The sequence below is a fragment of the Herpailurus yagouaroundi genome, unplaced genomic scaffold, assembly GCF_014898765.1.
Source record: "Herpailurus yagouaroundi ecotype Mexico unplaced genomic scaffold, PumYag 139, whole genome shotgun sequence".
In the NCBI taxonomy this organism is placed as follows: Eukaryota; Metazoa; Chordata; class Mammalia; order Carnivora; family Felidae; genus Herpailurus; species Herpailurus yagouaroundi.
Genome location: NW_024412394.1, coordinates 79,932,573 through 79,948,935, shown reverse-complemented (window position 1 = coordinate 79,948,935; position 16,363 = coordinate 79,932,573). Strand labels below are relative to the sequence as shown.

Genomic DNA, 16,363 nt, shown 5'->3' with positions numbered 1-16,363 from the left:
ACTGTTTCAAATGCACCTGTCTTATTATTCAATTGTGTTAATGCCATCAAATGTCTTTGTTATGTATAAGTTAGATACTATTTTAGAAGAATTTTATTACTGCCTTTCCTTTGTTTTCTGAGTATAATTTATCATTACAAAAAAATTCAAAGAATAAAGTACAGCATTACTTGTAATATTTCAGGGATATTAAACACTTCTGCCATATTACTGTATTTGAAGAGGCTCTTTGAAGCCTACTGCTGAACTGTGGCAGAATCAGAATGCAGCAATTCCACTTGCTAAAAAATCCACTTATTGCATTGGAGTCACTGTATTTTGTGAGTTATTTCTATTAAGCTGCTAAAAGTTTGCCTACATTTGCCAGTCTCATCAATTCCACTTGCATGTACACATTAGAATACATACTGAAACAGTGCTACAACTCATAAACCTCGGGTTATCACCCAGAAATCCTTTGAGGCCCCATTTATTGGGAATGTGATGACCATGAGCAAATTAAGGATTTAGGGAAACATGATTAGACTGTGCCTTTATTTAAGAAGATAGAGGTGTAGGGAAGAAAAAAGAGCAGGAGAAAGACACATCTTGCTGGCTTTTGCTGCTGGTTCAGCTACTGACTTCCCTTGGCTAGTGGACTCACCTAAGTCCTCTCAACACACCTGCAAGAGCAGAAGCCTGTGTGGCCTTGAACATCAAGAAACCGGACAATCCTGTTAGACATGCCTATTATTGGTTATATTCTCTATCTTACTGTCACCTGTAACAGCTGGTCTGATTTATATGATGATAGAAGAATCACCCATGGTCTGAGGCACTGCAGACTGAACCCAAACAAGGCAACAAAGAGATTAATTTCTCCTCTACTGAGACTGCAATAGTAGCACTCTTAGGTTACTCTGGTATTGGAGTAATATGATGGATGTTAGAAGTATTTTCTAATTTTGTGACCCAGGCCTGTGTATGTTTGGATCTAATGCCAGAGAATTCTCAGTGGAGCTTGTCTTTCCTTATATTCTGATGCTTGGGACCATGCACATGATGATCCCCCAATTTCTATTTGTCATAAACATGCTTTCTCTTGGCCATTCCCACCTGTACAAACAAAAGGTAGAGCTAAGGATGAGGTAAGTTGTCTGAGGACTTTGATCCCCAATGATTTAGAGTTCATTGTGGACACTCACCCTAGTTTATTACTGCCTTTATCTGGGGCAGTGTAGAGGGATTAAAAACCTGAAACCATTTCCCTATTCTTCTGTGAATTTTTTTTTCCATCACAACCTCCTTGCCCAGATGACTTTGAGAATTCTAAATTATATCCAAGCATCTTTAAATATGTTCCAGATCTTTTTTTTTTAATTTTTTAATGTTTATTTAGTTATGAGAAAGAGAGAGACAGAGACAGAGAGATAGAAACAGAGTGTGAGCAGGGGAGGGGCAGAGATAAGAAGACACAGAATCTGAAGCAGGCTCGAGGCTCTGAGCTGTCATCACAGAGCCCGATGTGGGGCTCGAAGTCATGAATCACGAGATCATGACCTGAGCCAAAGTCGGATGCTTAACTGACTGATCCAACCAGCACCTCTAGATCTTGATAATCAAGCTTCATAAGCTTTTCTGTAGGCTCTTGGACAAACACAAAGAAACTACCATATTTGTAAAATCACACCAAAAAAGTGCTCTCCAATGCTTTGCTCCTGGAAAACAATACAGATGACTTAAAAAAAAAAAATACCTTAATAGCTGACCCAAGCCAACAATATCCTTATCCTTCCTAATATACAAGTACAGAATTACTATATAACATTCTTCACAGTTTGGGTAAGATTTGATATCCCACTCCTTTCCTACTTTAGCCTGTGGACTTCCTAAATCAGGTGAAAACCCCTTGAAATCAAAATGGACACTGAGAGGAAATGACCTTCAAGAAAATCAGTGCAAGAAATGATCCAGCCTGGGAGCAGAAGGCATCTTCCCATTATTGAACTTGGAAATAAAAATCACTTTTGGGGAGCCTGGGTGGTTCAGTCAGTCAGTTAAGTGTGGGACTCTTGATTTCGGCTCAGGTCATGATCTCATGGTTCTGAGATCAAGCCCCAGGTTGGGCTCTGTGCTGTCAGTGAGGGATGTTTTGGGATTCTCCCTCTCTCCCTCTATCTGCCTCTCCCCCACCCCCTGCTCACACACAAGTGTGCTCTTTCTCTCAAAAATGAACATTTTTTTTAAAATCAATTTTAGTGGCCTAGAAGGCTCAGTCAGTTGAGTGTCTGATTTTGGTGAACTTTCACCACATTTAAAGTGATGAGTTTATGACTTTCAAATACATTATAAATTTACATTCCACCTCTTCTTTCTTTCTCCACCAATATCAAAACAGGCTTGTGGGTTCTCTCCCTCATTCTTGTGTTTTATAACTACTTTAATCTCATGCAAACATATACACCTCCCCACTTAAATCAATATGCTGTATCTTGAACTTGAAATTCCAGGTGCTGCACTCTCCCACCCCACTAGGAATCTGTCCCCACCAACATTTCTCATTTCACAATACATTATTATTTTTTTTTTTTTTGGTTTAGCCAGGAAATGCAAAAGCAGTAAATTACCCCCATTAGCTTGAAAAAAGTTAATGAAGCTTCTCAGTCTGTTTATTCAATCCATGGCTCTTGATTTCATCTTCAGATGCTGAAATACAGAAAAAAAAATAGGCCCTACTTATACTTAGCACATTAAATGGCAACACGGAATTTTCCTTGCCACCAAAGCCATTTAAAAATATTCTGCAAACATATGGATATTTAAGGACATGGAAAGGAAAATATGGATATTTTCTACCAAGAAAATCTTGCTTTGAGGGACACAGCCTTTTCAATAGAACTCCTAAGTCCATTCTTGACACTATCCAAAGTCACCTGGACTCAATTCTAAGCAATTGCTTGAGTGAGATATTCATTTACGAGTCCCACCATCATATTCTGCACTCTCCCCCTGACACACACACCATGAGGTGGGAATAAAACAAAGGGCTGGAAGGATAGATTATTCCCCTTTCCCTTCCTTTCTCACTGCATCAAAAGTAATTTTTGTCAGTAAAATGTTTACTGAGATATGTTGCAGACAAGGCAAAAAACTGGTTTATCTTTTACATAGGCTATTGAGGAAGTATGATCCTATTCAAGACATCACCCACATATATGTCTGGAACACATGATATGATTAGAATCACTTTATATTTGAACCTGGTAGAATAAACGAAGTTGTTTTTTTTTTTTAAAGTACGGGCCACATTTTTATGATGGTGGGAGTTTATAGATAAAATTGGCTTTTGTGTTTTATTTCTGTCTTATTCTTGAAATGTGTTTGACTGGAGTCTGATGACTGAAGCACCACATTTACATGACAGATGTAGGGTTTTCCATTTGTTTATTTAAAAAAAAATAATCACATAGCCTGAAAGAAATAAACTAAGTTAGTGCTGATTATAACAGTTTGGGAGACTTCTAGAAGCCATATGTTTTTATTTATTATTTATTTTTATTTTTATTTTTTTAATTTTTTTTTCAACGTTTTTTATTTATTTTTGGGACAGAGAGAGACAGAGCATGAACGGGGGAGGGGCAGAGAGAGAGGGAGACACAGAATCGGAAACAGGCTCCAGGCTCCGAGCCATCAGCCCAGAGCCTGACGCGGGGCTCGAACTCACGGGCCGCGAGATCGTGACCTGGCTGAAGTCGGAAGCTCAACCGACTGCGCCACCCAGGTGCCTCAAGCCATATGTTTTTAAAAAAATTACAGCTAAAATAGTTCCTGTCCATCCAAAGCCCATTCTCTTAAATGAACAAATAGATTGTAACTCATTCGACAATTTACATTTATTTTAAATGAAAATGATCAGGGAGGATGGATTGTTGTACTCTATGCTGTTGTTTCCTTGTCTCTGTATGATTAAAATCATTTTTGTAAGAAAACATTATATAAGTTCCACCCAAGTTCACCTTACTTATAGCTCACTGACTCCATTATATATGTGTTCTCAAATCCTTTTTTCTTGGCTTCAAATAAAGGCTCAATGTTTTGTTTTTGTTTTTTTTCCAGAGCCTATTAAGGGGAAAGAAGTGAAGCTTCCAGTTTCCCTAAAGGAAAAAGGTAATATTGTATAATGAAATGTGAAAACACATTGATCTGCCTATTGCATATTCAGTTATTTGCAACAAAGCAATATATCATTTATTTTTCAGGCTTTTAAAACTATAACTTTCATACGCCCTTGTATATGTGTGAGCAAAGGAAAAAGGACTATTTTCTCTCTCAAAATTCTAAATTTTACTATGAAATAACAAAGACAAGAGTAACTATGTCAGAAATACTGTGAAAGCTTTTTAAAATGCATAAGTTATTCTGACTCCACCAGTCTGTAGTGGAAAATCTGCATTTAGTAAATATCCCAAGGTGAATCTTAAAAAGAATAGCTATAGAAACCAAAGACTTAAGATAAAAACACTTAAAATTTCTCAGTGTTAGCTTACCATTCTGTTAAGTTTGGATACAACCAAACTCTAAACAAATTTTATAGCTAGGAGGAACTTAGAGATAAACTATAGTCCAAAACCTTCGTTTTATAGATAAATAAAAATGGAGTAGCCAAGAAACTTTTTCAAAATTATTGTGATTTGCAATACAGTCAGCATTAGAAATCTGATCTAAAGCAAACACCTCCAGCCTTCCCATTATACTACAATCAAAGTAATGTGGATTCTGATATGCACGAAGTTATGTCTCCTAAAACATAAGTAAATATGGTTAGTCCAATATAATATATTTAGTTTCTAATTAATCCCAGTACCTTCTATGGGCACGGTATCATACTCAGAATTTCTAATATTTCTTATTGTCAAGATGAACATAAGTAAACCAGTGAGACCATGAAATTATACTGACCATACTGAATGTTAAAAATAGGTTAGAAATATGCCTGAAGAGAAGATCTGCATGAACTATTGACCAATTAATGTACAGGGACTTAGTGATAAAAATCCAAATTTACTGGCAATACTTTATTTAAAAGAAAAAGAAACTTTTGGTAAACTTGTAACACATGTGTTGGAGTTGGGAGAGTTGTGGGTGAGCTGGGGGAGGGGAAAGCAGCCAAGGACATAGAGAAATGAAGGGCACATGGAGAGTCTTCATTAGTGAGTGTAGCAATGTATAGAAAAACACCCTTAAGTCATATTTTTCTAACTTTGCAATTGATTTTAAATTAAACGAAATTGCTACTTAATGAAACATAAGAGTACAACATGAGTTTTGTTTCTCAGCCCATAGGCATACTTGATTTTTGTTTAAGTATTTTAAAGCAACATGGATTTGAAATCTGTTAAGGCCTTTATATTTCACTTTAGAAATGTATTATCATACCTAAAACTTTATCTTCACTTATGATAGTAGTTATTTCAGTGCTATATACAACTTTATGCTATTCTGGTATAATATGTAAATCAGAATATTTTACCTTGCAAGAGAATTCTCACATGTAAAGTTAAATGCCCAATAAATAGCAAAATGTTGCCAAATTGTATTATAAATTGATTGCGAAGACTAATGGCATTCCTGTAGATTTACCTGAACACTAAGTTATTTTAAAGAAACTAGATTTCTTTGGCATGATCTGATTGGTGGTTGGAGTGGACACTTACATAACAATCTAAGTTGAAATGATTTGATGCCATTAAGTAATTTAAGCATTCAAGGATGCTAATTATTCCTTTGCCAATCTAAAACAGAAATATTTTAAAAAAATGAGGAAAAGACAGGCATATTTCAAATTTCCACATTTTTATTAAGGCTGTTCAGTTCAAAAATTTTTCCCTGGAAGAAATGCATGTGGAATGAATATATATATATATATATATATATATATATATATCCACACACAAAATAATTCAGATTTCCACCAAAATCACTTGATGTGTGTTTCAGTCTTTGATCACTGGACATACCTACTTAAGAGTTTCCTTTTTTTTTTCCTATCATTCCAAAATCCTTTTTCATCATCCCATGCCATATGGTCATTCTAACACTAGCCAGTTCATGGTCATAGATAATGGTGGTGGAAAAGAAAGCTTTTTGGAAAAGATAGATTTTTTTAACATTCTGCCCTTATTTCATCAATTTTTATGTTATTGTACTATTTTCTCCCTAATTTTTAATGATGAGTATGTATAGACAAGGAAGGGGGTGCATAAATATTCAACTAAATGCAATCACCAGAACTTTATTTTATTTTATTTTATCAAAATATAATTGACACACAATACCTAGTTAGTTTCAGGTGTACATCCTAGTGATTCAATACTTTGATACATTATGAAATGATCCCTGAGAAGTCTAGTTACTTTTTGTCACAATGCAAAGTTATTACAAAATTATCGACTATATCCCCTGTGCTTTACACCACATTCCCATGATTTATTTATTTTATAACTAGAAGTTTGTACCTCTTAATCCTTTTCACCTATTTTGCCCTGCTCCCAACCTTTCCCCACCTCTGGTAATCAGGAAATTTGTTTCCTGTATCTATGAAACTATTTCTATCTTGTTTGTTTGTTTGTTTGTTTTCTTTTTAAAAAAATTCCACATATAAGTGAAATTATATAGTATTTTTCTTTCTCTGTCTGACTTGTTTTACTTAGCATAACTTCTTGGCCCATATATGTTGTTGCAAATGGCAAGATTTCAATCTTTTTTAATGACTCAGTATTCCATTGTGTATGTATGGTTAGAGTAGGATTTAAGACAAAAAGAGAACAAATCCAAACAGAAAAGATAAGCTTCATACGGAAAATGTATTACAATGCATATAATTAACAAAGGATGAATAAGCACATTATATTTTTTAAACCTACAGATTAATAAAAATAGAACAAACATACCTGAAATGTCAAATTTGTCTACGTTTATTCATTTTAAAAATTGCTAATTGAGCAAACAACCAAAAAATAAATTTATAATCACTGAAATTTGTGGGTAATATTGGTAATTTTTCATCGGGAATGACTAATATAATTTATTTCCATGATAGTAAAAGTCAAATAAATGAGAGAGAGAGAATAGCTGGAATCTATCTCAAATATATGCAATTTTAAAAAATAGCATATTTATATAAACCCCATTTTAGTATTAGGATGATTCATATAAAATAATTTTGAGTAATCCTGCAAGGTTTTTATAGTCAGAATTCAACATCATGGACTTGTAGAAGATAGTAATACAATTCCAAATTACTTCAGCATACTGGAAGCCAGGTTCACCAGAAATGAATGTAAGGAATTCAATTTGGGACAAAATCAAATTGTATATACTTAAGAGAAAAACTGTACAAAATTAGCATACAGGAATTTTGCCTTAAAGAAACCCTCAAATGAATATGAATAAAGAATTCAGCTTTTACAATATGAATTATACTGTTAATAGTGACTATAATAACTCATATCACCGTTGCTCTTTACTCTTTATTTCAAATGATTTTGATCCTCATGGCCTTGTATGGTGTGTAGTTGACAAAATATCATTCTTATTTTAAAAGTGTAACTTAACAAGATAAAAGGTGACTTAGGAGCAAAATGATTTTGTCTTGGTTATTTTAGTAGAAAATATGTACTAAAGTGCTGTGGAATATGTGAACATGTAAAATATATTTTTTTCTACTTGCTCATTCTCCCTTCTGCGTTTTTAATTTTCTGACTTTTCTCCAGCCCTTTCATTATCTCCTTTTAAGCTTTCTTCATGAAGTTCAAAGTGATGGTCCTTATTTCAGAATATCTTATTTGATTCCAAATATTCTTCATTGCACAGAAGACTCTTTTCTTTTCTTTTCTTTTTTTTTTTTTTAATAGTAAGGTAGGTCCTTGAAGGGGGGCCTTGATGTTTCCTTTACAGAAGCTTTGTAGTTACAAAGAATGACCACCATGAAATGCGAGTTCCTTTCTGAATCTATTTTTGGAAGAATGTTATTTTGTTCAAGCACAGCCCAGTGGGAGAACTGGTACATAGCAGTTGTGTTAGATCTGGATTAGCCCTTTAGGAAAAACTACTCCAGATGAAATACATAGTCTGAAGACATCTGCGTTTAAGGATTTCCACTTCCCATTAATCCTTTCTATAGAGATTCTGATTTTGTGTCCACCTGATTGGTTGTATATATTTGATCTCAACAAAACAAAATAAACAGTAAGTACAATCTTGGCTTATATCAGGCAAAGTCAGAAAGTTTTAGCTTGTCCATCCATCCATTTCTTTCACTTCAACTGCCATTTAACATTACATGATTTAACATGAAATCATAAAAATAGCGGAAAGCACCAATTTTCTTTTTTGTATACTTATTTTTTACCGTAGGGAGTAATAATCTTCAATTTCATGTTCGCATGGCAAAATACAGTTTTTTTTAATTTAAAAAAATATTTAATATTTATTTTTATTTTTGAGAGAGACAGACAGAATGCGAGTGGGTTAGGGGCAGAGAGAGAGGGAGACACAGAATCTGAAGCAGGCTCCAGGCTCCGAGCTGTCAGCACAGAGCCCGCTGCGGGGCTTGAACTCACAAGCTGTGAGATCATGACCTGAGCCGAAGTCAGACGCTCAACCGACTGAGCCACCCAGGAGCCCCCAAAATACAGTTATAAGTTACCTCTGCCTCATTAAATCTGTAAGGTAGCTTCATGTGACATTGAAGAGAAATTTCAATCATTTAGTTTGATATGAAAAAGTAAAAGCTTTTACGATAATTAAAATTGTTTAAACATCAAATCATAGACAAAAATCAAGTGGTCAGCTACTTAATTCTAAATTTTTGCTGAACTCACGACTTTGCTGTCATGTCTCTAATGATTCTTTTCTTGAAGAAATTTATAGATCATATTAAACAAACTTGAATATGTGGATTGTATAGAATAATATATTTAAAATAATAAATAAGGTTATATTATTTAAATTACAGTATTTATAAAGCTTTACTGTAATAAATCCATATTTTATCATTTATATTAATGAAAGTAAAATTTTTTCAACAAATAGCAAAGTAACCAATGAAAACAAATAAAGATCTTTACAGTAAATCTGAGAATGACTTTATTCTGCCACAGCTTTTATTGAATCATAGAAATCACTATGGAACCAAGAATATCTTGATTCGTTTTCCAAGTCAGCATTTGTGATATTCACTTTTATTACAATTTTTAAACTGGTGTTTAATATGTGCAAGTCCCTAAAGGTGGTTTCATATTTGTTGTTGTTAGCAAGGCTTCAGTAGTTGTTGCAAATTAATATTGAGACAAAAAGTAAATTTAAAGAAATGACTCCAGGATAACGTCTCACATAAGACTTCAAACATTTAATTTTTGCTGACCAATTTTTTCATCACTTATAGTGGAATAGAAAGTAAGGAAAATACTTCCTAAAACTTGCTTTCATCTGCACTTTTCTTTTGTGTTTTTTTCTCAACTAATGACTCTTCAAAATATTGCTCAAAAACATTTCTTGAGTCCTTGCTCTGGTTGACAAACTGACTGGTTGTTTGCTTTATAGGTGGTTTTGATGGGCACTGTGCTCAGTACTGCAAACCCTAAGTGATGCAAGTCTCCAATTGCAGAATTAACTCAGAGGCAGACATACAAATACAAAATAAAATCCAGATGGGGGAAATCCTTTCACAATGTATACATATATCAAATCACCATGATGTACACTTTACATGTCTACCAATTTTATGTGCCAATTATACTTTAATAAAGCTGAAATAAAAATAAAATAAAATGGAGTAAAATAAAATAAAATCCACTGGAGAGGAGTGAAATAAGAAATAGGAATTACAGCCAATGCTATAAAACTATAGAGAAAAAGCAACTTTAAAGCAAAGAATACACATTTCATATTTAAACAGAGATACATTGCAATGTAAAATGTAAAAAGATGGAATGTGCCTTTATGTATAGTTCTTCCCTTCAGGACACTTGCCATTTAGCTTAAGAGTCAAAGAAAAACTTTTGTAAATGATGATGTATAGTGCATAATGGTATGCCACTAAGGAAGAACAGCCAACTGAATTTGTAAAAACTCTCTATGGCATAAAAATGTCTTAAGATGTAGCCTTTAGCTATTTTAAGTAAGTTACTAGCACTAGTCTTATGAGATGCCAGTTTTCTCATTAATGAAATTCTGCCACTATATTCCACAAATTCTGTGAATATTTTTAATGTTTATTTATTTTTGAGAGAGAGGAGGGGGAGGGAGAGAGACAGAGGGAGACACAGAACCCGAAGCAGGCTCCAGGCTCTGAGCTGTTAGCACAGAGCCCAGTGTGGGGCTCGAACTCATGAACTGCAAGATCATGCTGTGAGCTGAAGTTGGATGCTTAACCAACTGAGCCACCCAGGTGCCCTTGAATTTTTAGTTACATAAGTGAATTTTATCTGTGTGTGTGTTTCCCCGTTATTGGGTAATCAAAAAAATCTGATTAGAATGATTTTAACATATAAGGAATTTGTTTAGGGCAAAAAGGTGTTTCATTTTCCAGCCTCTAGATTAGAGGAAGGAAAGGTAAGGAAGTGTGTGAATACGTTTTGAGTGAACTAGCCTACATCATCAGCCGCAACAGGCCATAAGTAACTATGAATGTTTCTCTTTAAAATATATGAATGTCATGATAAAATGAGAGTCTACTGTGAGTACTACCAAGATTCTTCTGTAATATTTTTTCACTTGAGAATATATCTTGAATTTTTTCATATTATATACAGAAAAGACAATGACAAGTCAAAAATTGGGTTTCAGCTTTCATAGAAGTCTAACAGAAGGTGTTGAACATAAGGGGGTAAATCACACAAATAAATGAACACCTATAAAACTGAGAGAAATGCTTTGACAGAAGGAACATGGTACTATAAGTATAGAAAAATCTGACTTAACGATGCCTGGGTGGCTCAGTCAGTTAAGCGTCTCACTTCAGCTCAGGTCACGATCTCACAGCTCCTGAGTTTGAGCCCCACATCAAGCTCTGTGCTGACAGCTCGGAGCCTGGAGCCTGCTTCAGATTCTGTGTCTCCCCCTCTCTCTGCTCCTCGTCTACTCTGTCTCTGTCTCTGTATCTCTCTCTCTTTCTCTCTCAAAAATGAAATAAACATTAAAAAAAATCTGACTCAGGTTGGGGAATCAAGGAATACTTCCAAACCAAACAAAATTCTATCTGAGATGTGAAGGATAAGTAAGAATTTTAACCAGTGAAAAAACTGAGAATAGGAGAGGCCAAGGAGTGAAAAGATATTTCAGCACATTCAAATTTCTTGTGAAAAAAGGACAGTGTTGTAGATGTGTAGAAAACATTAACAAGAGAAGTACAAAACAAAGATAAGACATAAGCAGAACTTTGAAGGCCAGGAGTAGGCAAACTATATTTCATGGACCAAATCTAGAATGCTTATGTATTTTTAAATGGTTGAAAAAAATCAAAGGAAGAATAAAATTTGGGGGCACCTTAAACATATAAGAAATTCAAATCTCAGTATCTATAAGTAGCATTTTATTAGAACACAAACACACTCATTTATGTTTTGTCTGTAGCCGTGTTTGTGCCATAATAGCAGAGTTGAGTACCTACACCAGAGATCAAATGGCCTGTAAAACTAAAATATTTACTCTCTGGCATTTTACAGGAAAAGTTTACCAACTCCTGCTATAAGCCATATTAAGGTTTTTGGTATTTAGTCTAAGGGCAGGGATAGCCACAAAAGTATTTTGTACATGTTTGATCACAGAAGGGGAGAGAGTTGCTTTCTGTGATGGCCACTATGGCAGTGAGTTGGAGAAAAGCAGAATAGGATTCAAGAAGACAATTCAGATATAACTGATGGTATTAAGGTGAGAGATTATGGTACCTTGACCAGGACGGTTGCAGGTGAAATGGAGAGAAGAGGACATTTTTGAAAAATATTATATTTAATAAGATTTCTATTTTATACAGCTAAATGGTTGGTGACACCACTGAGATGGGACACCAGAAAAGGAGAAGCTTAGGATCAATCATAAGTGTGGCTAACAGCTTGTTGAGTTTTAGCTGTTTATAGGACGCCCAAAAGAAATGTAGAGCTGGAAGCTGACTATCTAAGTGTGAGGTGCAGAAAAGGAATTTAGGTTGAAGATACACTTGTGAGATATGTTTGTCAGTGTATGGATTTTGAAGGTGTGGTCACACATGGATGAGTGATGGAAAGAATCAAGGTGAGATGAGTAAAGTTCTGAGGAAAGTTAGTAAAGAATACATTTAAAACTGCTACTTGAAGAACCCAGGACATTCTTTTTAGCATGAGTACAACTAGGTATCTTGAGGGCCAATAGTAGTAATCTATCTGTCCTGCTTTTCATTTGCTAAAAGTTGGTATTTTGTGCATTTTCAGTTTCAGTTTATAAGTCTTATCCCGAAGTTCCCAATGTTGGTTCTATAAACATTATTTAAATACTGAGACCTAGAGACCTGCAAGGAAAAGTTTGACAATCTGTTGAAGAAGTAGATATTATACAGTCTTCTTTTATGAAAAGAATCAAAACCAGTTGGTCTCAGAGAGTTGTCTCTCAGAGCACTTTTTAGAATATGTTAATTCAACATGCATCAGTTGGAACATAATCAGCGTTGCCATACTGCTACATTATCTGGGACCAAAAATATTCTGATGTTCAATAATTGACATTAAACTTCCAAAAAGTTCCAGTTTTAATGTTATTTATTGTTCTAATTCTCTAAACTGACGTTACAGGGATTTACTTTGTCTTTTGCAACTGATCATTCTAATAAGTGAATGCCACTAACATACATTTTGATTCACCATTCTGGAATTAAAGTTTTGCTAATAATACTGCAATTCACAAATGTCATCTTTGCTCATGACATTGCCATCTTCTAAGAAATATTAGAATTTGCTGTAATATTGTTTTTAAAATCTAATAGTTGATCTAGAATACTTGATTTAATAATCAATATTAGCATTTTAATATTAGTGTAGTTTTTTCTAGGTTTTCCCATGCCTGGTTTCTGATTTAATTATTGACATGATTTATTTCTGCCTTGAGTTATTTTAGGAAGAAAATATTATACTATCATGTTAACAAGTGAAGAAATTGATGCACAAAGATTAAAGGATTATCTAAAGTTTCTATGCTGGATTAGCTACTTAGTATCAGACTTAAATGCACCTAAAAATAATCTTATTTTCCTTTGTTCTTCAATATTAGAATATATTAAAAAGACTTATCCTTACACGGTCTCAAGGTTGTTTTTTTCCCCATAACAAATTTTTGCATTTGGTAGGAATGGAGGAAAGTTATAGATAATTGTTGATTAAAAGAAGACCAGTCAGGGGGCGCCTGAGTGGCTCAGTTCTTCAAGTGCCAACTTCAGCTCAGGTCATGATCTCTCAGCTCATGGGTTCAAGACCTGCATTGGTTTCTGTGCTGACAGCATGGAGCCTGGAACCTGCTTCAGATTCTGTGCCTCCCTCTTTCTCTGCCCCTCCCTCACTCACACTCTGTCTCTCTCTCTCTCTCTCTCTCAAAAATAAATATTAAAAACAAATTTTTTGAGAGCAGTCAGATTCAAAAAATAAAGTGTTGATAGATGCCTTTACAAATCCATGATGACTCACTTTCTGAAGAATTGTTTAAGTGAAAATTGAGCTAGTAATTGTAGCTCTGTCACTCTAAGCAGAAACTTACAGACTAACATTTTTCCTGTTGTGCCGATCATGCTAAAATGCCAAGTTGACAGAATGGAAAGGGGTTATGTGTTGGCAAGAAAGCAGTTAAGGTTGCCGAATTTTCTGTATTATAATCATTGGCTTTACAAATTAATGTATCCAAGTGTTGTGAATTTTTATTTTCTCCTTCCAAAAAATTAATGCTCAATGATAAATACAACTATATGTGAAATATATAAACAATTATGGATGTAAAGCCCCAAGATTCCTTCTTTGGTATTCTTTCCGGTTAAGGTCTCATTAGAAGGGGCAAAGTAGCATAAGAAAATGAGTCACTGTCCCTTTGCACATCTACTTTTGTTGTCACTCATGCTACCTTATGAGAATGTTCTAATATGCCTCTCTCCTTGAGGATAATTTTTTTAATGTTACCATAAGTCTTTTTATTTTTCCTGTTCACTTTAAAAATGTTAAATGTATTATTTTTCATATAAGGTCATGCATTATTTTTACATATTTGAATAAGATATAGGATGATCCATACTTAAACATGTGACCTTTTATTAACTTCATTGATTATTCTTGCTTCAAGTTAAAGAAAGTGAATGTTGGTGCCCAGAGAAACAGGGAAGAATCTAGTTAAAGAGGGACCTTCCCTTTTATAAGGAGAAACAAAAGAATGTCTACTTCCTTACCTGAGCAAATGATTGTTGTACAACTTTCTGAACCCATTGAACGGTTTAAAGTCAACTGGCTCATTACCTAAAATATATTCAACCAACTATCCTGCCATCTTCCAATAACATTACAGGACATTGTTCTGACTGTTCTTTGTGCAGCTGATAAGTGCAGCCTCTTCCAATTATTTCTTACTTATTTCAATGTGTACTCTTCACAATGGAAACTGCAAGAAGGAAAGAATAATGAGGCACACACAGGGAGGCCTAAAAGAAAGAGAAGATAAAGGCAGAGTGGCACTATCAGAAGCGTGGTACATCGGCTTAGCATATGTGAAAGACCAAGGATCGCAAAAACGAAATGATGACAGAATGAGGCAGGAAAAATGTATGTGTTTATTCTTTGCTGCGAAGAGAGAATGCCCTTGGGCTCATTTTGCATCTTTAGTGTCCACTCAGCAAACTTTCCTTGTGAGCATCAAACTCCTTGGGAATCTTGCCAAGGAAGGATTGCAGCATCAGGTCCTAGACACAAAGCTTTGAGTCACACATTAAGTGCTTGCATTACAAACTAGAACCATTTTAGAACTATGCCTACAGAAGCTTATAAAGCAAATTTTTTTGACCTAATGGGAATGAGAGGCAAGAGAAAGAAACAGGCACAGGGGCAGAGACAATGTATGTGTGTGTGTGTGTGTGTGTGTGTGTGGCGCGTGGGTCCCCCCGGGGGGGGGGGGCAGGTGTTTGTGTGTGTGCATACATGTTATGGAAAGAACACTGCTCATTAGCTTGAGACTCTAGCTTAGACTGGCTATAAACTAGTTAATTCACTTACTCTGGATAATTATTCCTGATTGGGGCAAATTAAATATAAAATCTGAAGATAATGAGTATCAGTGTTGAATGTGGGTGAGTCAGTTCTAATGGGCTTTTAGTAAGGCTTAGGTTAATGGAAGAGAGATTCCATTTCATATTTTGGCCTGAGCCACCTAAAAGCAAAGCTTATAGATTTGATTTTCCTGACATCTTTATTTTTTTTTTTTTGGAAGGAGTGACTTTTATTTTTTTCTTTTTTTTTTTATTTATATATGAAATTTATTGTCAAATTGGTTTCCATACAACACCCAGTGCTCATCCCAAAAGGTGCCCTCCTCAATACCCATCACCCACCCTCTCCTCCCTCCCACCCCCCATCAACCCTCAGTTTGCTCTCAGTTCTCAACAGTCTCTTATGCTTTGGCTCTCTCCCACTCTAACCTCTTTTTTTTTTTTTCCTTCCCCTCCCCCATGGGTTCCTGTTAAGTTTCTCAGGATCCACATAAGAGTGAAACCATATGGTATCTGTCTTTCTCTGTATGGCTTATTTCACTTAGCATCACACTCTCCAGTTCCATCCACGTTGCTACAAAAGGCCATATTTCATTTTTTCTCATTGCCACGTAGTATTCCATTGTGTATATAAACCACAATTTCTTTATCCATTCATCAGTTGATGGACATTTAGGCTCTTTCCATAATTTGGCTATTGTTGAGAGTGCTGCTATGAACATTGGGGTACAAGTGCCCCTATGCATCAGTACTCCTGTGTCCCTTGGATAAATTCCTAGCAGTGCTATTGCTGGGTCATAGGGTAGGTCTATTTTTAATTTTCTGAGGAACCTCCACACTGCTTTCCAGAGCGGCTGCACCAATTTGCATTCCCACCAACAGTGCAAGAGGGTTCCCGTTTCTCCACATCCTCTCCAGCATCTATAGTCTCCTGATTTGTTCATTTTGGCCACTCTGACTGGCGTGAGGTGATACCTGAGTGTGGTTTTGATTTGTATTTCCCTGATAAGGAGCGACGCTGAACATCTTTTCATGTGCCTGTTGGCCATCCGGATGTCTTCTTTAGAGAAGTGTCTATTCATGTTTTCTGCCCATTTCTTCACTGGGTTATTTGCTTTT

The 16,363-nt window shown here is 35.2% G+C and overlaps 1 protein-coding gene and 1 long non-coding RNA gene across 2 annotated transcripts in view; one reads left to right on the top strand and one right to left on the bottom strand.

Moving 5' to 3' along the window:
* The window catches only part of TRDN (triadin), a 403,209-nt gene that overhangs the window by 299,537 nt on the left and 87,309 nt on the right, over window positions 1-16,363 (top strand). Inside the window, exon 23 of the mRNA XM_040474537.1 lies at window positions 4,096-4,146. Coding sequence (XP_040330471.1) covers window positions 4,096-4,146 — 51 coding nt within the window. The remainder of the gene's footprint in view (window positions 1-4,095; window positions 4,147-16,363) is intronic.
* Window positions 1-16,363, bottom strand: part of LOC121030001 (uncharacterized) — a 70,370-nt gene that overhangs the window by 7,174 nt on the left and 46,833 nt on the right. Inside the window, exon 4 of the long non-coding RNA XR_005790021.1 lies at window positions 2,607-2,685. This is a non-coding gene — a long non-coding RNA (uncharacterized LOC121030001). The remainder of the gene's footprint in view (window positions 1-2,606; window positions 2,686-16,363) is intronic.